General features: G+C 47.6%; 1 protein-coding gene and 1 long non-coding RNA gene across 4 annotated transcripts; one reads left to right on the top strand and one right to left on the bottom strand.

The window, feature by feature from the left end:
• Window positions 1-550: 550 nt before the first annotated feature.
• On the top strand, window positions 551-2,516 carry LOC117837937 (uncharacterized). The gene is made up of 2 exons (XR_004636468.2): window positions 551-1,115; window positions 1,236-2,516. It is a non-coding gene; the product is annotated as an uncharacterized lncRNA (long non-coding RNA).
• Window positions 2,517-10,868: 8,352 nt separating this feature from the next.
• Window positions 10,869-18,477, bottom strand: LOC117837936 (protein VAC14 homolog). Of its 3 annotated transcripts, none has more exons than XM_034717752.2 (20): window positions 18,051-18,476; window positions 17,845-17,958; window positions 17,696-17,764; window positions 16,658-16,747; window positions 16,467-16,586; window positions 16,345-16,373; window positions 16,103-16,245; window positions 15,935-16,029; window positions 15,676-15,762; window positions 15,466-15,573; window positions 15,253-15,344; window positions 15,010-15,091; window positions 14,748-14,813; window positions 13,881-13,996; window positions 13,632-13,752; window positions 13,391-13,552; window positions 13,186-13,314; window positions 12,694-12,762; window positions 11,756-12,022; window positions 10,869-11,298 (listed from the first exon to the last, which is right to left on the bottom strand). In XM_034717752.2, exons 1-20 carry the CDS (start codon window positions 18,141-18,143, stop codon window positions 11,212-11,214), a joined length of 2,139 nt encoding a protein of 712 aa, XP_034573643.1. In that variant the 5' UTR covers window positions 18,144-18,476; the 3' UTR covers window positions 10,869-11,211. The 3 variants fall into 3 exon arrangements, 2 of the variants coding, with proteins under 2 accessions (XP_034573643.1, XP_034573644.1); XM_034717753.2 differs by having other exon boundaries at window positions 17,696-17,761; XR_004636467.2 differs by lacking the exons at window positions 10,869-11,298; window positions 11,756-12,022 and adding an exon at window positions 12,870-12,981 and having other exon boundaries at window positions 12,729-12,762; window positions 18,051-18,477.
• Between the last annotated feature and the right edge of the window lie 2,469 nt (window positions 18,478-20,946).

The following is a 20,946-nucleotide window of genomic DNA, read 5'->3' as shown; positions in this document are numbered from 1 at the left end:
AATGCTCCTCAAGTCGACCGCTCCTTTTTTGTGAATCAAACTGGACGGGAACGGCTGAGTGCTACACATTTCAGGTGCCGTGCTCAAATTGGTAGGGCGTGGTCGAGGAGTTCGCTTCCTCTCCTGCATAGCTTGGTGGAATTCTGAAGTGACAAGGATCATGCGTTGCCAATCTGCCATGCCGAATCGCTGAACACTCTGGGAGACTGGGACAGGCCTGCGTCGCCTATCTACTCCTTTCTCTTGTTCACAGTCAAGCGGAAAACATTTGCATGTCCGTGGTGATCAGAGGAATGTGCAACCGCATCTTTACTATAGTAATCTGGCTAGCTGGGTTTCTCTTTTGGTGCCTACCCTTACAGAAGGCCAGAGTGTTGACGGAAAAAATTATTCAGATTTTTTTTCGATAATAATCCACAAAAATGGGACAATGGAAACCTGGCACCCAACCTAATCAGGCAAAATAATTCAGGTTGCCACGTCTGGTTTCTTAGAATTTGCTAGCGAGGGGATGGAGAAGCCTTGAATTACTATTTTACCCCCCAGCGAATTATAGTTTGCTCTTGTTTCTTTCATTTCACTTGTTTCATGTATTTTTTTAGGCTCGCTTTAATTTTTTATTTTCTTTTTAAAAATATAGTGAATTGCACGAAACCTTATTGAATTGAGTTGTTGCAAATATGCAGATGATTAAGGAATTTAGATAACTATATTTTAAATTGGATAACTAGAGCAACTCCAGCAATATCCATGTTTTTTACTCTCAACTCCAGCAACCGCCCCAAACGGTGAGCCAATGTCATTGTCTTATTTTCTCCTTTTATTTTTTTATTTCCCCGTACACATCTTCTTCGTTCCCTCTCCTCTGTTTCTCTCCCGCACAGATCTCCCTCGCATCCGTTCGATTGACCGCAGCTTGCCCCTTGGAAAGCAAAAACGAGTCGCTCCTCCTTCGCCGCACATCATGGCTTGGACGGCCAACCTCCCACTGGCGAGCTCGGGACAGACGAGCTGGGGACGGCCGTGGGCGGGGGCCTGTGCGCTCGGGGCGACGAGCTCGGCCTGGCCACGGCGGGATGCAGGCGAGGACGACGATGGGGTGGACTCCGGCATGGGTATGACTTATCTCTTGTCTCTGTGATCTTCTCTTCACCCATGGCGTCCAGCTGCTCGCTCTGATTTGGCCTGTGCCACTGCTCTGGTTTGTGCCGCTGCTCGCTCCGATCGATCTCCAGGCTCGAGCTCGTCGAATCGGAGGGCAGGTCGCGGACCCCCTCGCTTCCCATCTTGCAGCGGTGGTGCCGGATCTGCTCGAGCGGTGGGGAATCTGAGCTCTTGGCGGCCACTGCGGGGGAGCTCCGGGCGACCACGGGAAGGGGGAGCTCCGAGCGGCGGCCATGACGGGGGGACAGGGGAGCTTCGGGCGGGGCTGCAGCGAGGTAGCTCCGGGTGGAGATATAGATGGCCAAACGAGCGGCCCAGCCTGGCCTGGCACGAGCTCGATTAGGCCCGGCCTGTTTAGACCTGCACAGCGGCCCAGGCTCACCCTGCTGCCTTCTTAGGCGGGCTGTGCTGGCATGCTAGCCTGGCGGGCCTTAACAGTCTCGTCGTGCCCGTGGCACGGCTCCAGCTCCTCCTTCCCGGCCGTGGAGGCGGCGGCGGAGGAGGCGGAGAAGGAGCGTGAGGAGGCGGCGGAGGGCCGCGGGAGGAGGCGGCTAGCTCCACCGCGGGAGGAGGTGGCAGAGGGGCGCGACCGCGCGGGGGAAATCGCCGGTCGGACCACCGAGGGCAGGGGAGGCGGCGGAGGCCGCGACGAGCGAGGGGCCGGCCGGCTGGGGGTAGGGGAAGGAGGCGGCGGATGCGACGAGCGAGGGGCCGGTCGGGCGGGCCGCCAGGGGCAGAGGGAGATGAATGGGCAAGAGTGCCGCGAGTCGCGAGGGAGCGGGGGAGTGAGGGAGGCGGCCGTTGGCGGGATGAGCGGGGGAGCGAGGGAGGCAGCTGGAAGCCTGGGAAGGTGAAGGGTTTCGACCGGGAAAGGCATAGATGGCCAGGTTATATGTGGGCTGGCCTCTTAGCCAGACCAAAATAGGCCTGTTAGGTCTACACAGACCGTGCCGCTTGTTGCCGTCCCACAGGCCAGATGGGCCCGGCCATGCTGGGCCAGCCCACGGGCTAAGACAACGATCCAGGCCTAGCCCGTGATGTAGGTCGGGCTAGCCCAGCCTACAAGGCCGTCGGGTCGGGCCGTGCCTGGACCGGGCCAAAATGCCGTGTTGTGGGCTGGCTCACGGGTCGCGGCCCAAATGGCCAACTATACTTGGAGATAGGACTACTATGCACTCATACACTTGCAAATGTTATCTAAAAAAAATCTATTGCACGTGAAGTTGTAAATATATTTGATTTAATCGGTGAGAATAATTTGTTAAGTGTATGTATATATGAACAATGTGTAGGTGCTTCACCTCTTAAGCAACATCTACTGAACTTGAAAGCCATGACCTGATTTGTATGCACATGACATGACCCATTTGTTGGCAGTGTATTGCATTTGTCGTTGGAACTTTTGGCTGGAGGGAGCAGCGAAACCTCTGGCGAGTCCAGAGCCATCTCGGTAGCGCTTGCATTGGGCACCGCCGGCCATTTCTGCCATGCCCGTTCAATTTGCCTCCAACCGGCGCACACCGCGAGACAGGGCCACCGTAGTACCGGATGTTGCTCCAACGCCGGTCGGCCGGCACATGGCTGCAGGTGCATCTCGGGAAGTTGCAGCTGCAGCAGAGCTACCGGGCAAAGCTGAAGCCGGAAGGCAAGCGTGGTGCAAGCTTGGGCGGCTTCAAGGCAGCTGAGAGGATAGGGAGGGAAGTGAGAGACGGCCGGAGCTCGGCGGCGCTCCGGCGAGCCGCGGCGTGAGCCAGCGACGGCGTTCTGGCGAGCCCACGCGGTGGACGGTGTTTCAGATACCGTCCGGGTACCAGCCGTCCAATGCGACGTTTGCGGTCGAGATCGACTAAATCGCGGATGGAGGGCACAGGCGCGCTCTGCCTCGTCACTTCGTCAGAAACAGAGTCGGACGCCGGAGCCCGAAGACCGTGGCGCGGTGCTCCGCCGGCTCCGGCGAAGCAGAGCGAGAGGAGGGCTGGCCACTAGCTTATTCGCCGTCAAGAGTGCCACCGGCGGCGGGGCTCAGGTTGCCGGTTGGCGTCGCAGGACTGCAGGTCCGCAGCAGTTTGTTCAGGGTTTCATCCGAGCTGGCTTCTTGTGCCGATCTTTGCAACTCGTGAGCAAGAGGATCGCTGGAGTAGCATCAAGCCAGCAACCGAGAAGGTTGCAGGCATCCCGTCGACCCAATCGTGTGAATTTTTGTAGTCACAAAGTGATGGATAAATCTTCAGAAAGAATCTGATACAGGGTTGCGCATGAGCTGGATTCGCGTGTAGCTTCTGCAAAAGCTAACGGACGAAGCCATGGCGGATGCATTCTGCAGAGGCGCCACGACGCGCCGCCGTCTCAGGAGAAGTAGACCGGGGCAGCCTACATGGCCGCCGGGCGGCGCCGTCTGCCGTGAGGGCGGCGGGGAATGTTCGCAGAAGGCCACCTGGATTGGATTGTCGTATATACCGAGTGCCCCCCAGTTTCGAATAATCGCGATCCGAATATTTTCATATCACCCCTAATATTTTACAAATAGAATCCTAATTTGGATCGCGATGAATAGCCGCGATCCAAATATTTATATATAAGATCCTGTTTCAAATATGGGCCCTGGTTGGGTTTCGCTCCTCCTCCATCGCGTCCGCCGCCACCGTCCTCGGCGTCTGTCCGCCGGGACGGTCCTTCCTCTCAACGGGGACCGCCTCCATAGCGAGGAGGAGCAGCTAGAAAGGAAGAGAGCGGCACAACAAGTTTCTTCCGCTCAGCCATTGTCAGAGTCGGCTGCCGGACGGAGGCCATGGCGCTCCGCCGGATTAGGAGAAACAGAGGGAGGTTCACTCACTCGGCCGCCGGCGAAGGCCGGCAGGAGAGAGCTGCTGCATGTGGCCTTTAGCCGAGGCGTGTTGCTTCACATGCCGCGCCGGGAAAGAACCGGTGGCCGAAGGCAGTTGTTCGTTCAGGTTCAGGAATCTCCTGCATGGCTGTATGATTCATTTGGTCTAGCTCATGGCAGATTTAGTCGTGCATTATCGTGCAGTGGATACATGCCAAAGTCTGAAAGTTCTGTCCGAGAGTGGTAATCAGGAGACAGGAACTAGCTTAGGTACAAAGCTGCACATTCTGAGTCGTGAATGAAATGAAAAAAAAAAGATAGAGAAACCGCGAGTATGGAAAGGTTGTAGCTTCAGACAAGCAGCGAGCGTCAAACGCCCTGAAGCAAGATGGAGAGGGCCAGCTATTGTGCCCACGAGGTGTCGTGAAGCCTGATGGTCTCGCCCATCTCAGACGGCCGCAAGGTGTTCGTGAAAATGCTTAGCAGCCGCTCATTCTCCTTCAGCGGGCGTACAGTCATAGCCTCGTGTCATACGAGATGACTCTCCAAGCCGCCGCCGGCTGGCACATGTGCAGATGCATCGGGGAGTTGCAGCCGCAGTTCCAGGCTTGCAGCAAAGTTTTTTTTTTTTTTTTTTTGAGGGCGCAGCAGCAAAGTTACTTGGCAAAGTTGAAACCTGTTGTCCGGCGTTTGCGTCTTTGCTGAAATCTGTTGCCAATCAGACATGGGTGATCCGGAAACGTTATCATCCCAGGCCAGCGGATTGCTGAAGCAGCAACAATCCCAAAGGTTCCAGACATTGTTTAAATGAATCTGAAATTAAGATGCGCGTGAGCTGGATGCGAATGTTGCTGCGGAGAGCTAAAGCCATCAAAACCCTTGGCGTGGATGCATGATGTAGGGGCTTAACGAGGAAGAAGTTGGATGGAGGGGACGGAAGGAAAGCAGCTGCATTCCGGCGATCCAGCTAAAAGCGGCGGAAGCGTTTCTCGCGACGGTTCAGCCGTTCAGGTAGGCGAACTCGGACGCCGCAGGTCGTGGCCCGGTGGTCCGCCGTCTTAGTAGTCAGGAGAAGCAGAGCAGGACGGCCGACCTCGTCGCCGTCCAAGAGCCGCCGCCTCGGCTGGAGGTTTAACTGGGAAAAGATGAGACATGGTTGGCTGTTTTCTGGCGGCGAAGAGATCGGAGGTCACCACCAGCCACAGCGCTGCCTAAGGAGAAACAGAGGAGGCCCGATGAGCGCCAGCGGTGGTGGCACGACCCGAGGCAGGGATAGCGGAGGTCGCCTGGGCGGCTGGGCGGCGCGACCTCACCGGCTGCCGTGGGCAGCCCGGAACTTTGGGAAACGGCCCCCGGATTGGATCGTAACATTTCCACGACACCCCCTGGATCGAGATTATTTTTCATGTAGCGCCCTACAATTTTCAAATAACCCCCTAATTCGGATCGCGATTATTTATATTTACAACCCTAAAATTTGCATATAGCACCCTGGTTGGGATCGGCTCCTCCCGTACGCCGCCGCCCTCCCCGCGCCGGTCCGCCGAGAGCACAGAGCGCCATCCCACCCTTCATTCCCGCATCCAATACCTAGCATCAACTTGCTCTCCATGAATTGCGGCGTAACAGCTCGTCGGAAAACGAGGAGCCCAGCGCCCGTCGCGTGGCGAATGGCATTCCGGAGCGGCGCAAGGGATTCCAGGATAGGATAGCGTTCTGAGATGCCGCCGCCGCCGCCGCGGCGCCACCCGTTCTCCCGGCCGCCTGGATAGCGAAGAGAGGCAAAGGCAGAGGAACAAAAGAGGATTCCTTCGCTTCGCTGAGTCTTTGTCGGAGTTGGATGCCGGTGGCCGTGGCGCTCCGCCGGCTCAGAAGAAGAAACAGAGGGTCCGCCGGCGAGCGCAAGGTGTTGTGGAAATGAGCTGTAAGATGCTGCATTGTGTCGCATTGCTAAGATTGGGGTTGATTCCCAATGCACGACCTCTGCCTCTCGAGAATTAATATTGCTAGCTCCATCTGAATGAGGAACATCTGCTGGTTCAATCAGAAAGATCCTGACATCTTGACCTGCCCAGCCGCAGCCAGTTGATGCCTGAAGCAACAAGAATCTGAAGGTTCTACACCTTGTTTGTTTAATCCTTCTCGATTTCGTTTTCCCCGAAATTGTTGGTGGAAGGCGCAATGAGGTGTTTGTGGGAGATTCCATCCACCTTCACTGCCACTATCAGCTGTATCACACGACTATAGCCCTCTTCGAGTATAGGATAAGGCAACATAAAACATTTCATGGCATTCTTATTTTTTCTGACTGGAGACATGGCATTCTGACTGGAGACAGTTATCACCTAGTAGTAATCATCAGTAGTGACTTTTTTCAGACGTGGGTTGCAGGAGAGCTGCAAGCGCTGCATGGTGAGCCTTGAAGGCTTAAAAGGCTGAGATAATGCCATGGTTTCTGATAGCACTGCTGTATGTTTGGGGGAATCCACAGGAGTGACTGATCATGTCAGACGCCCTTCTGATGCTGAGCTATGAGAAAAGTATCCCACAGGAAGTCAGGAACCCAACCTACCGGCTTATCACTAAATGTCTGAATGAGTGATTTCATAAGCTGTGGAAACTCAAGCTGAAAGGTGTCAATTTAAGCTAAAACCAAACCGATTAACGCTTCAAATTGAACCGTCGTACGAGATGGCGCTCCATGCCGCCGCCGGCCGGCACATGTCTGCAGATGCATCGGGGAGCTGCAGTTGCAGGAGCAGAGCTACTGGGCAAAGCTGAAGCCGAGAGGCGTGCTTGGTGCAAGCTCGGGTGTGTCCCAGGCGGTTGGGAGGAGATGGAGGGAAGCCAGAGATGGCCGGAACTCGGTGGCGCTCCGGCGAGCCGCGGCGTGAGGCGGAGGCAGCGTCCGTCGCGGCCCCGGGGGTGTGGATGGTGTTTCAGATACCGACCGGGCTGGGCGCCTAACAACCGTCCGATGCGACATGGGCAGCCCAGATCGACTGAATCACAGGAGGAGGCCGCAGCGCGGCGCGGTGCTCCGCCGGATACGGCGAAGAAGAGCGAGAGAAGGGCTGCTCACTAGCTTGGTAGCTGTTGAAAGTGCCACCGGGAGTTCGTTCAGATCTTCAACCTGGCTGCCTTCTTGTCGGAGCTTTGAGATTCTTCTTCCTCGCATGGACTAGGCAGACCGGGCGTCTGCAAACAGACTGGTCAGTGGACCTTTGGAGCCGGGGATCGTTCGTCCTCAGATGTTCGCCGCGGCCACCGGCGTGTCCGGTTTCATCTTGCAGCTGCGTGGATTGTGAATCAGCAATCAGCAATTCGGCGCAAGGTGCCAATTCTTCAGCAGAATTGTTCCTAGCTCTCACTGTCGAATGGACACAATCGCCAGTTTTCGTGCTCAATTGCGGGCGGTTCAGGACGACATGCTCGGGCGCAGGACGCCGTGCCCCGGTGGCACTGCCACGCCGTCCGATCAGGAGAAGCAGAGCACGGCTGCCGACCTGTCGTCTGGCGGCGCCGCCTCTGCACGGGCCGCCTCGACTGGAGGCTGGTCTGGGAAAAGGTGCGACACGGTTGGCTGTTGTCTAGCGGCGCGGAGAGACGGAGCTCGCCGGCCGCAGCGCCGACCTCGACGGCTGCCGATGGGGGCGGCAGGGAATGTTCGCAAAAGGGCCACCCGTATAGGATTGTCATATTTACACAATGACCCTTAGATTGGATCGCGAAGTATAACCCGCGATCCAAATAATTTCAAATTACCCTTTTTATATTTACAAATAATCCCCTCATTTAAGATCGCGATTAATAGTCGTGATTCAAATATTAGTAAAATGGTCCATATAATTTACATGCAGCCTCCTGGTTCGGGTTGGCTTCCCCTTCCAGCCGTCGACGGCCACCGTCCTCGGCGCCGGTGTCCGCCAGGACCATCCATTCTCTCCGTTGGGGCTTGGGGCAGCCTCCATAGCAAGGACAGAAGCAGCTAGAAAGGAAGGCGGAAAAATACGAAGATTCTTTTCCGGCGACCGTTGCGCTCCGCCAGCTGGGGGGTGTTCGGGAGATGGGGCTAAACTTTAGCCCTGTCACATCGGATGTTCGGATGCTAATTAGAACGACTAAATATGAGCTAATTACAAAATTAATAGCAGAACCCCTAGGCTAAATCGCAAGACGAATCTATTAAGCCTAATTAATTCATCATTAGCGAATGGTTACTGTAGCACCATATTGTCAAATCATGAACTAATTAGGCTTAATAGATTCGTCTCGCGATTTAGCCTAGGGGTTGTGCAATTAGTTTTGCAATTAACCAATGTTTAATACTCCTAATTAGTGTCAAACATCTGATGTGATAGGGGCTAAATTTTAGTTCCCGTGTGCCGAACACCCCCTGAATAGAAACAGAGAAGGACTCGCTCACTTGGCCGCCGGCGAATACCGGCAGGCGGCAGATGCACTTGGTCTCTAACCGAGGCGTGTTTCTGTACACGCCGCGCCCAGAAAAAGCCGGTGGCTCTGATCAGCATGGCAGGTGTTCGTTCCAGTTCAGAAAGTCGTCGTCGTCGTCAGGTTCAGATGTTGGCCTTGCCCAGCCGCCAGGCGGTGCCCCGCTCCCCGCAGCAGACGGTCAACTGTCGTGTGGGCGATCGAAGTTTAGGAGAGCCCCAAGTTTAGAGGTGCTCATGTGCAGGTCCCATACGCGAACTGCATCTGATCATGTTGTTCACACATCACATGGAGCAGAGAGGCTCATCAACTGAAACCTACCCCCTTTCTCTGTTCACGTGTCAGTGCCACTGCAATCTCCTGCAGACTGTAGTCCATGCCCTATTGCCCTGTATATGGTTGATTTGGTGTCAGCGCCACTGCAATCTCCAGGCGCTGTCAACCTGAAGTCCATGCCTGTACATGGTTGATTTGGTGTTGATTCAGTCTAGCACAACACATATTTCGTCGGTCATTATCGTGCAGTTAACAGGAACCAGCGAAAATGAATGATAGGGGTCCAATTCAGAACTGCGTGTTAGCCTGAAAGTTCTGTTCTGTTAGGAAGTGCATATCAGCAACTAGCTCTGTACAAAGCAGCACATTCTGAACCGTAAAAAGGGCAAAAAAGAAAAAACAAGAAACGACGAGTATGGACAGTTCGTAGCTTCAGGTTGTTAGACAATGAGATGGCTTTTTCAGTAGTGAATTGTCTTGCTTAGCTAGGAATCTGAGGAAGGATTCAAGCTGTTAATAGACACTGGAACTTTGTGGTCCTCATGAGACAAAATGTAACTTTGGGTGAAAATAACACATCCAACAGCCCGAATGGAAAACAAACACCTGAGACTGAGAGCTAGACAAGTTGTAACTCTGAAACAAAAAAGTTCCAGCATGCCTATTTACCAAGCAAGAACTACTGACGGACAACCGTGCTTTTGACAATGTAATAATGTTCAACTGAACTTTACATGCATTAATCTGATATAGAACTATGAGAGGAAAAACTGAAAGGGCACTAAATATTGTCCTGCGCCACTTTTAGATAATAGAAAGAGTTGCGGCTTCATCCTATTCAAGGATAGGCATATGGTCCTGCATCATAGGTGCCTATGCAAATATCAGATTTGAAGTATCACATTGTTCGCTCAATATTCAAGAATTCATCGCGTTGCTGCAACACATGATAAAAGTTTAATGACGCCAAAATTATCAGGACTGATTGTTCCATATACTAATACGGGTCATCACCGCTGCTCTGAATTAAAGCTTTCCAGCCCACAAGGCACAAGGTATCTCCACTTGAACAGTCATCAGAAAGGTGAGTCGCAGCGGAGCTACTGGCTGGGCAAAGCTGAAGCCGAGAGGCGTGCGTGGTGCAAGCTTGGGCGGCTTCAAGGCGGCTGGGAGGAGAGAGAGAGGGAAGCAAGAGACGGCCAGAACTCGGCGGCGTTCCGGCGGGCCGCGTCGGGAGACGGATGCAGCGTCCCTCGTGGCTTCAGGGGGTGGACGGTGTTTCAGATACCGTCCGCCCCCTAGGCGCCTAGCTGCCGTCCGATGCGACGTGGGCGGTCCAGATTGACTGAACTGCGGAAGCCGGAAGGAGGCAGCAGGCGCCAGAGCCCAGAGGCCGGGCCGCGGTGCTCCGCCGGCTCCGGCGAAGTAGAGCGAGAGAGGAGGGCTTCTCACTAGCTTGGCCGCCGTCGAGGTTTGCGAAGCCGCGCTGGGCCAGGAGTTTGTTCAGGTCTTCAACCTGGCTGGCTTCTTGTGGGAGCCTTGAGATTCTTCTTCCTCGCCTGGATTAGTGCTACTGCAGTCGAAAAAAGTTGCGGACATTGTTCCCGATTTCGATTTGTCCCAATTCTAGGCAGAGCAGAGCAGCACCGCGTTGACTCGATCTCAAATTTTCCAGGTCATAACTTCTTACATGTTGCCCGTGAGCTGGATATTCAGTATCTGACATGTTGAAGTGGTCTGACCTGATGGCTAAACTGCAAGAGGTGCAGCTGCAGAGGTCCTAATGAAGTGTTTTGGTCTCTGGATAAATCCCATTCCTGTTCACTAAAAATCTGTATACAGGTTTATCACCCATGAGGGTGTAACTAGTAGGGATGAACTCATTAGGATGCAAACTGCAAGCACCAAATGCTGTCTAATGTCACCACCAAATGCTCATATTTCATCACGGCTATGCTGCCGCACAAGTAGCCTTTTAACTTTTTTTTTGTCTCACTTTTATCACCTACGGGCTACAGCTCCGCAAGCACGATTATTTGATTTTGCGGCAATAGCCGCCGCCACCAATTTCACATGATCCGGATGTGATTGAATACAAAAGGGTAAAGGTCAAGCATGGCATAAAATAGATAATAAGAACCAGAAAGAGGAATTTACATTGCATCGCTAAAATTTATTGGAGATCGATAAGCAGAACAGTAGTAACATATCTCCAAATACTAGTTTGCTCATTTGGCCTTCAATTGAAAAATTACAGAAACCAGATGAGCAGTGAAACGGCTAGAAAAAATAAGAATGACTAGAGCGCGGGAACGAGCTTTCTCCAACAAATAATTGCCATTCCATGACAAAATCTAGGAACGAAACAAAAAGATTACACTCTATGTACCCTATGCAACCTCCTTTGAAAAAATCAAGGAGACTAACCAAAGCCCCAACAGATTTGTGATGATGCGTCCTGCAAATATATCATACACCGTGAGCAACCAAATGCATCATGAAACGCCTTTGGATGTTCTTGAAGGAGGCCTGCTAATCTCTGATAGCGAAGAGGAGTGTGCTTCTTCGTATCTTTGGATCTCCTGTATGTAATTCATGAAGGTTAGATACCAATATTATGTTTAGGCAATAAGCATCTTTATACCAAAAAAATTGTTTAACCAAGTTCCAGTCATGTTGTTAAAGAAAACTAATAGCGAAAGTGCAAGTCTATGGTCTGCTACCAAAGGACAAATTGACGTATTTGGTGGTGACAGTTACTATCTCTAGAAATTTTCAGCCAGCAATCTGTTTTCCAGCTGAAAAGCAGGCTTAGCCAGAACTTCCAACAGTAACAATAAGAGCCTCGTCAGGGAAAACCCCCGAAAAAACACTACTCCCTCAATTTGAAATTACAAGGCCTATTTTGTTTCGTTAAGGCTTTTACAAGGATTTTGACCAACAATCACTCTATTAATAGGGCACAACTGTTTCTTCTGTAGCAACAATACCTACTCGACCAAATATAGCAGAATAAAAAATGAGCAAAAGGAAAAAGACCTGCGATAATGTTGCAGCTGAAGCAGATTTGCGAGATTGCAGCTGACCCTTCAAATGGTTCCGGTGCTGCTGCTGCATGTTCTCAAATTGCTGGAGAAGGGATGGGAAATTGATTGCACTATAGTTCTGTGTGTCTTGGTTTCGATTGCCATCTTCTGTCACTTGCAGAATCTGAGAGTACGGATTTGCTGAAGATGTGCGCTTGAGATTTTCACTGAATGGCACAGTCTTCAGTCGAGTCCTCAAGATCTTGAAGGCCGCACTTTGCTGCATAAAGATATGGAGCCCAAGTTATTATATTTTAAGGAGCGCCAGCTTCCCTGTAGTAAATGTTCAAGAGGGCGCATACAGGTTGTGTAAAATCTCCAACAGAATCTGGTTACAGAAGTTAGACCTCACAGGAGGAACAATGAACTCCAGTTCAATTCAGTTTAACAAAAAGGAGATATTTTAGTACAAAGTGTAGAAGCATAGAAAGGTGGAGATCAGGGCCATGGAAATACAATTTTCTATATCACAGTTTCAATGTACGATTACAATACACCTCCTTATAGAGGGCTCTCTTAACACTCACAAAGTATCAAACCACCCTTATACTAGGAAACTAATCATTATTTTGGAACAATAGATATTGTTGGAGGGAGAAGGATGGAATAGCCAAGACTAATTGATTATTCCAACCAAAATAAAAATACTACCTTCAAAAGGTGAAGTCCATTCATGAGATACATATATTAATGTAAGATCACTACAACTATTTGGTGCTTTGTTTATGAACTGGATCAAAACAGTTCTAGAAACTGTGCAAGAAGCTAAATTGTTACAAGGCATGCAGCATGAGCTTTTTGTCTAGTTCATGTCACCCAAACATTCATTAAACATTAACCAAAGAAAGGCTGCAGGAACCCGCAACAAAGAGATATTGAACTTGAACATACCTGAGGCAACAGCATCATGAGACCATAAAGAGTTTTCAGAAGCCAGGTGTGTTTTCCAGGTTCAAGAAGCTGCATTTTTTTATAAAGTATATGCCATGCCAAAATGATTAGTAAGAACAGTGTAACAGCTAAATTCTTGTACTAAGAGATAAACAAAAAGAAATTGCACAGCATACATGTCATCACAGTTTCCATCACATGTTGCACCACATAAAGCCCAACATGTCAGTTTTACAGCAACTACACTGAATGTGAAGGCATTTCTGATGGCAAATATTGTGAGAGAACCTTGTACCAAAAGGACAGCAAGCATACAGTAAATGTACGGATGAACATTAGGATACAAAATTCGATTCAGAACTATCATGTCATGGATCATGTAGAACTAGAAACCAAATAAAAAGTCATGTAGAAAGCCCATGATTTCAGAATTCAAAGGTGCATGAGAAACAGAAACAGAAACTTGCAGGAAGGTGTCGTCAGAACAAGTACCTGTAAACGCAAGTAAGCAAATACTGGAGTCTCTAGGAGACGGATCAATTTATCTAATTGAACCAAAAATTTCACATTTATGTCTTCTTCTCCCAGAGACTGAATAACACAGCTCGCATGACTGTATGCCTGCGCACATTCAGAAGGCACATCCAAATATCAGTAGAGTCCTAGTAAGCAACAAAATTTGCAAATCAATCATTACCTGAGCAAGTAAGCACAAGCTAATTGTAGCCATTGGAGAGTGGCGCCACGATGCATACAAAGACTGAAACAAGTCCTTGCCACAGGAATCCACTAATGACCTCTTAAGAAGAGAGCGGAGCTCACCAAGTTCAGTTGATGTGAGCAAAATCAAATTCAAAGCCTGCCGGCAGTTTAAAATAATTCACAAATCTCACAATCACATTTTGGCAGTACAAGAATATTGTACAAGTAGCACAAACCTGAACCATGACGGATGCAAAATCAAGGTCAATTTCACTCTCAAGAATAGCGGAGAACTCTCGATATACTTTTTCAGCACCCAGAAGAACACAGAGTCGACGGACTATCAAAGCACCACGCCTGTAGAAGTACCACAAACTATTATTTTCTAATATGTTCATCAAATATTGAATAAAGCATCCTAACCAATAGATATGATTAAAAAAGCAGAGTCAGCTTTAGATATCGAAATTTTAAATTTTACATACTTCTCCAGCAGAACATGATTGTTGTGGAAGGTGCGGATTAGGTAGGATACAAGATGATGGAAGTGGTGAGGCTCTTCAGCTATACGTGCATGAACTTCCAATACTAATAGGACGACCTGCACAAGTAAAAATGCTATCATAAACAATCGCAATGCTCAAAGCTACGCTGCAAAATGTTTTAGTGGTGGCTAAATCCATACAGCTATTCTGCACCAGAAAGTAGTCTGGTCGTGGTTTCATAGCTACCTTAGATTCCCGCTATGCAATCCGAGGTTCGTCAAAGAACATCAGGTTTTCAGCCTTGAGCAACATAGTGGATCTAGCTAACAGCACAACAGTTGGAATAATATTCAAATCAGGGATTATAAATTTGGCTAGTGATATGTTTAGATAACTGGCAGCAGCATGCTCATCCTCTCAGTTCAGGAGGAGCAGTTGAGTAGATACAAGCTACTCAGAGCCTGCCCTGCAGGACAAGGGTGAAGGTGAAAATGCCCTCCAGGCAAACCTGGGGGCTTTGTTTATTTATTTCTTGCACCTCAACTCTAGTACTCATGGCTGCCTTCATAGTCATAGCCCATAGGCCCCTTCTAATGTAAGTAATAAATCGCCTAATAGATCTTATCTAGCCAAACCAAATCATATTTGGATTAGCTTAACACTTATCTCCTAACTAACTTATCATCTAATCAAATTAGCAAACTAATATGTTGGTGGTGCTACAGTGCCAGGCCACACCATAGCAGCTTGTGCCCTCCAAATGGATAGAACAATATAATATCAGCTAACCACAGCGTACAATGTGTTGTAGTTTCTAATACTCAAAGCAAACATGGCAGTTTGGAAGGATTTTCAAAAGAAACTCACCGCATCTGAAGGATCAGAAAGTGCATTTAGAAGTGGATCGAAAATATCATTCAGGTACGCCAAAAACTGTTCCAGAAAATATGTAAATAAATCATAGGGCTCTTGCTGTTTTCTTAATCAAAATGAATTGCAACTCTCAAGTGTCCAATTCAAAGTTGATAAATTAAAACCAGGACAGTGTAAAAGCTTGAAAACATGCAGGTCATAACTTGTTGGTATCTATTGGAATTGTAGTCCAAAAGGCACCATAGTCTTTCAGTACCTCAACACGATATCGAACCAGCAGAGTGGAGAACCAATGTAATGCTTCAATTCGAGTGGCCTCATGTTCACTATTCAATTCTCTGGAAAGGAGGGGAGAAAAGGTCAGTGCCATATCACAAATGTCATATCCTTATAATTCTAAAATTACTTGCACAGGTAGGGCATAAACAACTCAAATTACCACACCAAAGGTGCCTGACAGTTAATCTTAATTTCATATCCAAGGGATTGAGTATAGAACCTTTTTGCAATTGAAAGAATTGCTCCAATATCAAATCCCTCAGTTGGATCAGCTTTTATACCACGAAGTTCCTCATTTGTTTCACGTGCAACCTAGCAAACAAAGAAGTCATTAAATAAATAATAATAATAATGCTATCCCTGAACAGGCACACACCACACAGTTTACATCTGCAGTAATTGTATGAATCAAAAGCATAATACTAGGAAGTACCACTCGGATTTTCTCCTCCTCGTCAGATATGCAAGGTAAGATAGCGCCCAATATATCTGCATAGTAAGGAACGAGTTGTTCCCCACCAAGCTTCACAAACTCGTTGATCTGCACTTTAAAGGATAAACGATAAGACAAACATTCCTACAAGTATTCAAATAGCCTCCATGCAATCTAAGATCACAGTAAAAACATAAAAGACAAAATTACCCATGTGATAGACGTCAAACGAGTGAATTCATCAGTAGAGCCTGCCCTCCGAACAAGTATTTCAGCCATACGACCATAATCTACATTCTTTTCATTTAAGGTAGAATAATCAGCATTGGAAGCATAGAACATGTGGACAACCTTATACAAAGACAAAAAGGATAATTGGAGCAATATGCATCGACAAAATGTCTTTTATGTCTATGCTGCTGAAAAGACTGATACTGATACAGAGCAAGTTTCTGGAGAGCAGCCTTACTGGTGAGTTCTTTATCTCCTGCAGAAACTCTGAAAGTGCTGCATCGGCTTGCTGCCTTATCTCATGACTGGAATCACTTAGCATATTGAATAAACCTGCAGGGGTAACGATAGAAAGGTTGCTGAACAGCCAACATAAGTAATGCACTTGAGAAAAAGGAGGGATTACCATCGAGAAAATCAGGAAGGAAACCAAGCATGTCAATATCAGGAACACTGTCTAACACTGTTATCCACCCCACCAAAAATTGTCTCACATAAGGGTTCAACACATTCATGCGCTCTCTCAAGAGTGGTATGAATTCTTCTATGCTAAAGAGCAAAAGCAAGATAAGGGGAAATCAGAAACCAACACTAGCATTAAGATAAGCATATCACTAATATGGAAAAGGTAAATCATACGCAGCATACCTGAACTGATCACTCTCAGTAACAATATCCTGGTTGATAAATAATTATCTTATCAGGGGCAATTAAGAAGAGAACAAGGTATCTAGTTCTAAGATATATGAGTACAGTCCAGACGATTATACCTTAACAAGCCTGTCAAGAAGATGAGCTGCACTCTGCACATTAGCATCGGAATCTGCAGAAAGCTTGCATAACGAATCGAAAATCTTGTTGAAGTAGATGATGAAATCCCCTCTTACAACCTACAGATAGAAATTCATTTAGTGTAAAGCAAGCATACTATTCGTGTTTCATCACTGAACTAAATGCTTACCTTTGCTATGTTGTATAGTGCTTCACAAGCATAGTAGCGCACTCTGCTATCTTGGTCCAGGAAAGAACTAAGCACAGGAGGCACGATTTGCTGGAAGCGCGAAGCGACAGAGCTTATTGTATGGTCAAATTGATAAAACATAATAATAACACAGCCAGCTTAATGTAGACATTAAACATGATTCATGTTAATGGTGCTTCTCTGCAGGGTACAAATGTAAGCGGCACAATAGCAGTTTATGGTACATGAAACAGCAGCTTTGTATTAAATTGTGAATCATATAATTTTAACATGCGCACACAATACCATCTAACAATTTTGTCTCCATGCCCAGGATCTAACCACATCCATGAGAAAATAATGTACAACCCTGCAATATCTCTCATTAATCTCTCCTCCCGAACCACCATATCAATTTCAACAGATGGCAGTAACATGCCTCCATAAAATCCTACGAGTTTACAGTATGAAGAACACCATACAGAACTAATATTTCCAATCATCAAATGCAATCTGTTGAAGAGAATGCCAGAAAGGAAGTAGCTCAAAGTGGGAGGCCATCTTACAACACACAGAAGTTAACTATTTTCATGTGAATCAGCAAGCATAATTTCCTTCAGCACTAATGGAATGGACCATATACAATTCATACCTGAGCCCCAACTCAATAGATGTAAAATGAAAGCTAAACTACTTGAGAGTACTAGGACTCTCTGCTTCATCTACTATTTAGACTCCATTTGGTGTTATTGACTGGTAAACACCGTTCAGCATGGTGTACCACAAATTGAGCAATGCATGATCTGATGGGGAAGCTAATAAGAGAAGTCGATGCTACCGTTGGCAATTCAGCCCCGTAGTTGCCAATTTGCCATTTACAGATTATGTGAAAGCTCATAAAAAAACAGGCATGCAGGTTTTAAGCTACAATAGTACAATTTCCTTTACATATACTGATTTTGCCGCATATAGGATGACATTGCATAAAACTTGAATATCAATAAACTAAATAAGAGTTAAACGTTTGAACTAGCAAACCTCGAGGTGCTGAGCTGCCTCACTGGTGAGTCCGACGGTAACTGCTGCAAGGCCAATCAACCCACCCTGCTAACATCAAAGCGACAGAGAACTCAACAAATCTGACCCCGTCAATACCGGAAGCATGAACCACAGCGGTCTATGCAAACCTTCCGATGGTTCGCCTGCGGCGAGTAGGTGAAATCGTTGGTGAGCAGCGAGATGACCGCTGATATCTTCTCATGCTCCCCAGCCGTTGCGAGCTGCTTCACGATCCCCTCAATCTGTAAAAGACCCCACAGCGACAAAAATTCCACCTCAAATCCCTGGCGATTGCTCGAAGACCAAAGCCCCTCGAGGAATCGAAACCCCTCACCTCGAGCGCGGCGTTCTTCCGCTTCTCGTAGAGCTTGTCGGAGAGGTTCCGCAGCACGGCGCCTGGGATGATGGAGAGCGCGTCTGCGGCCATCGCCGAAGAATCCGCCCGGGAGATCCCCCTCCCCCGCCGCCGCTACTGCCTCCCGATCGCCGGCGATCGCCGCATCGGCCGCGACCCCCACCCCACGGCCCCCGCGGCCGCGACCCAACCCTAAGCCGACAGGTCAAGCTCCACGGCGATGAGCACCGGGAGAGGGGAGGGGAAACCCTAGAGCCGGAGCCCAACACGAGCTCGCTCGCAGCAACAGGACGAGCCTAGGAATGGATTTGGAGGCGGAGGCGACGGTGGTGTGATCTGGAGGCGAGGGGGGAGGGGATCCGGGCGCGGCTGCTATTTTCCTTCTCCTTCCCAGGGGTAACGTTTACCGTTGCGGTGGCCATTAACGGCGCTCGTTTCCCGTGGGTGCGGGTCCAGGGAGGAGGCCAGCCTGGCAAGTGGGGCCGGGCTTCGTGACCTGGGCTGTGGTGTAGGAGGCTCGGTCCAGGCGTGTTCCGCGTGGTGGACTGCCTGTCTTCCTGCTGCAATTGGATATAGCAGCGCTGATGCATGAGCTAGGTCCCTGTGGACCATACGGCGGATGCCGGAGAAATGGGAGGACACGAGAGCACGGTGCGTGGACAAGGTGTATCCATGGGAGGTTTTCCGGTCGTGTGCCCCGGTTCTCTCTTTTTCCACGGAAAGGGGGAGGCTGTTCATGTTCTCGTCGGTCTTTTTGGTCAAGTCCGTTCGTGATAGCGCTGTTGGTTGCAACTTGGAAGAGTGGCGTAAGAGTCCTTCCTAGTGCCACGTCGGGAAGTGAAGATTGGGATGCGGAAACACTACAATCTCTTTACGTTTAAATTAGAATAGAATAGAAAGTACTTAAATTTGTCGTGTAGTGGCATCTAAGTTCTTGAATTTTGAAAATACATATTTGTTCTTTGTTAAAATGTGTCGTCTACGTCTAAAGTTTTCAAAATACCTCTACAATTAATGGCATGGTATGTCAATGTGAAGATCACGTATTAGCAGGTCTAAGAATATTAAAAAATTCGATGTTTTGGACTAGATGATACATTTTAACTAGTTTGTGGATCCTTACTATAGCTTCTCGGACCAAAATGAAACTTTATAGAACCGCACGTCCATTTTACTCTTCGAATTAATATAATGTTTTTACATAAAGGTAGACTAACCTAAAAGAAGCTAGATGACTTGATATTAAGGAAAAGAACAAATTCATCTCAAGGTGCCTTTTTTCACATAGCATGTAGCCATGTGAGTCTTGTAAGTATACCACCTAGAGTACAATATGTATAGTTTTTGTCTTGGAAAGGAATTTCCAAAATATTATAATATATCTTGGATCTGCATGGATATTCAAGAGAGGAGTATTTGGTAGCTAGGTATACACTCCTATTAAGAGTTATACCAAGGAAAGTATTTTGTTTTCATTTTGGAATTTTAGATAGCCCTTGAGTTGGTCTTACATATCGCTTGTGGTACATATTATCATTACCATATAGATGTTATGACTCGTGAAAGTGTTATATTAAGTCAACTTTGACATATATTGTACATAATCATTTCTTTTGTGGCTACGTTCAGGCTAATAGCAAAAGCTCAAAGACCATGATAAAAACATGGTATGAACATATCTAGTCAAACAAGCATTTTAATACGTTATATGAAATGTGACGATGTTAGCAAAAACTTCTATTACAGCCATAAATGCATTGGATTTTTATAAATCTTTTCTTGGATCCTTACCTAGCTACGTAACTCTTGAATTGGGAAAGATTTTTTGAAGCCTAATGCAAGTCAACATGAGTTGCGGAAAGCTCACATAGTAAATATGCGAACTCTGGGGTTGTTATAATTCAGTCATTCCAAACTTTATTGCCATATTATTTTTTGCGTTCAACCTGGATATTAGAAGTTACTGTAAAGTCACTTGTTGTGAAAAGTTATAGCTGGAATTGTATTACAGAGACTGCGTCGACATTCAAATATCACTTGTTTATGTTCTAAGAGAGTTTATGCGATATGGTTGAGTCTTATATAACATATTAAGAAATGGCAGTGCAGTGAAGTAACATCTCAAAGTTTTACCCAAACAAACTATCTGATGTGTTAAATTTTTTATGCTTGTATTAACTAGATTAGATCTGTCAAGTACTTCCAATATAATTTCTAAAACCATCCAACGTGAAACAATTTCAATGAGTAGATATAAGCTACTACAATATTTTTAAGCATATAATGTTTATGACAAGCTATTAGTTACCTATTTGCCGAAGCAATATGATTGATGTTATATTTAGAATTATGGATAATTCAATCGGATGGTTACAATTTTAATTGTCACATGAACCATTTTTCTATAGTAAACAAAATTTATATACTATGTTCCAACTAAGAGATAACAATAAAGATTTGAACATGAATTAGAATAATTTAGACCTAAACTTATCATGTGATCCTATTTCATTTTTTTCACAGTAACGCAAGTTTTAAATTTCATTCAACTGACATAAACGGACTTCTTACGGGTCCACTGTGCTTTTCTCTCACTGAAAAGGAAAATTTCCTCGAAGCGCCGTGGCAAAATCCGGAACCCGCCTAGGCGCCCACGAAAACCTCAAAAGCCCAAACATCCCATCCCCGCCGTCCCCTTCCCTCGCGCTCTAGGGATGCGTTTGGTTTTGGGACGACGTGGGTTGGGTCGGAGCCAACCCCCTTCTGTGGGTTGGAGTGAACCCAGCTCGTGTTTGGATGAGAGGGATGGAGAGGGATGAGTTGGACCCAGTCTTTTGTTTGGTTGGAGAGATTGAGAGGGTTGGGATGGATGTCC

Source organism: Setaria viridis, chromosome 9 (genome assembly GCF_005286985.2).
Source record: "Setaria viridis chromosome 9, Setaria_viridis_v4.0, whole genome shotgun sequence".
Lineage (NCBI taxonomy): Eukaryota > Viridiplantae > Streptophyta > Magnoliopsida > Poales > Poaceae > Setaria > Setaria viridis.
The sequence above is the reverse complement of the archived record's forward strand: the minus strand, read 5'-3'. Positions and strand labels throughout refer to the sequence as shown.

Bases quoted from the DNA above. Each gene is read 5' to 3' on its own strand.
- LOC117837936 (XM_034717752.2), bottom strand. From the start codon at position 18,143: ATGGCCGCAGACGCGCTCTCCATCATCCCAGGCGCCGTGCTGCGGAAC. The intron at 16,748-17,695 runs GTTTGCTAGTTC...TCGCGCTTCCAG, and splicing joins AGGCAGCTCAGCACCTCGAG to CAAATCGTGCCTCCTGTGCT. The intron at 13,753-13,880 runs GTATGTAAAATT...GTACTTCTACAG, and splicing joins AATCATGTTCTGCTGGAGAA to GCGTGGTGCTTTGATAGTCC.